This window comes from Polistes canadensis, unplaced genomic scaffold (genome assembly GCF_001313835.1).
Source record: "Polistes canadensis isolate GaletaPanama2010 unplaced genomic scaffold, ASM131383v1 scaffold_315, whole genome shotgun sequence".
NCBI lineage: Eukaryota > Metazoa > Arthropoda > Insecta > Hymenoptera > Vespidae > Polistes > Polistes canadensis.
Window position 1 is genome coordinate 51,066 of NW_014569862.1, and position 1,012 is coordinate 52,077.

At 30.1% G+C, this 1,012-nt stretch overlaps 1 protein-coding gene across 1 annotated transcript in view; it reads left to right on the top strand.

Moving 5' to 3' along the window:
• LOC106791532 (glutathione S-transferase 1-like) overlaps nt 1–1,012 on the top strand; it is a 5,666-nt gene that overhangs the window by 2,398 nt on the left and 2,256 nt on the right. Inside the window, exon 3 of the mRNA XM_014757215.1 lies at nt 449–507. Coding sequence (XP_014612701.1) covers nt 449–507 — 59 coding nt within the window. The remainder of the gene's footprint in view (nt 1–448; nt 508–1,012) is intronic.

Consider the following 1,012-nt stretch of genomic DNA (forward strand, 5'->3'; position numbering starts at 1 on the left):
TTTTTTTTTTTTTTTCATGTATTTTAAGGCTACCTTTATTTTTTTAATGGCATTCTGTATTTTATAGCCCGTATTTTAATACGAGCTCGACGAATTAGTATACCATGACCTTTGGATGACATTGCAAGTAAAGAAATGAAAATTTGAACAAACAATGACAGTTTGTCAGATTATCTTAAGTACTTGAAAAAATCGTGAAAAGATTTACGTGGGACACTCTGTATAGTTGAATAAATAATTTTATATTATATGTCGAAAGGTTATCGTTTCTTTAACGAATTATCTGGACAAAGTCCAATGTTAGCGATATAATTGATAAGCCGATAGAGAATGGTTATGTCATTGTTGATTAACACTTCAACTGTTCAGTAGTTCTAACTTTCAAAAAAGAACTAAATCCAATATTGATTTTTCTTTTGTTATTCCTGTATTATTTCGTATTTTTCAGTTAAATCCTCAGCACACGATTCCAACCATACAGGATAATGATTTCGTATTATGGGATAGGTGAGTGTTTTTTTTATGTCTTTTTTTTGAGGTTATACTTCTTTTGGCGCACGTTTTGGAAAGTGAATTTAGATGCGACCGAAAAATCGACACCACGAAGTTGTTGACAATTTACGATGCGCGGGCAAAACGAATTCAAATTTACCGGCATGAAGTCATTCGTAAATAAATATAAATTAGATTGTACGTATTAATTAAAAGCTTTAACAATGGTATTTAGTATCTTCACACATTTTAATTTATCATATTATTCGTATTTTCGACAAATGTAGAGTATTATATTGGTACGCGAGTTAATTGAAGTTATTTTTGAATTTATTGAGGTTATGTGTTCGTTTTGGTACGCTAAAGAAGTATAATTTCTTACGTGCGTACATAAATACACACACCAGTTTTTTTTTTTTTTTTTTTATCAGAATAGATATGGGTCATTCCATGTCAAATCGACAAATTTTTTACCTGACCCCCTTTGATTTCGCTGAAAATTTTCTATCTTTTTCTACCC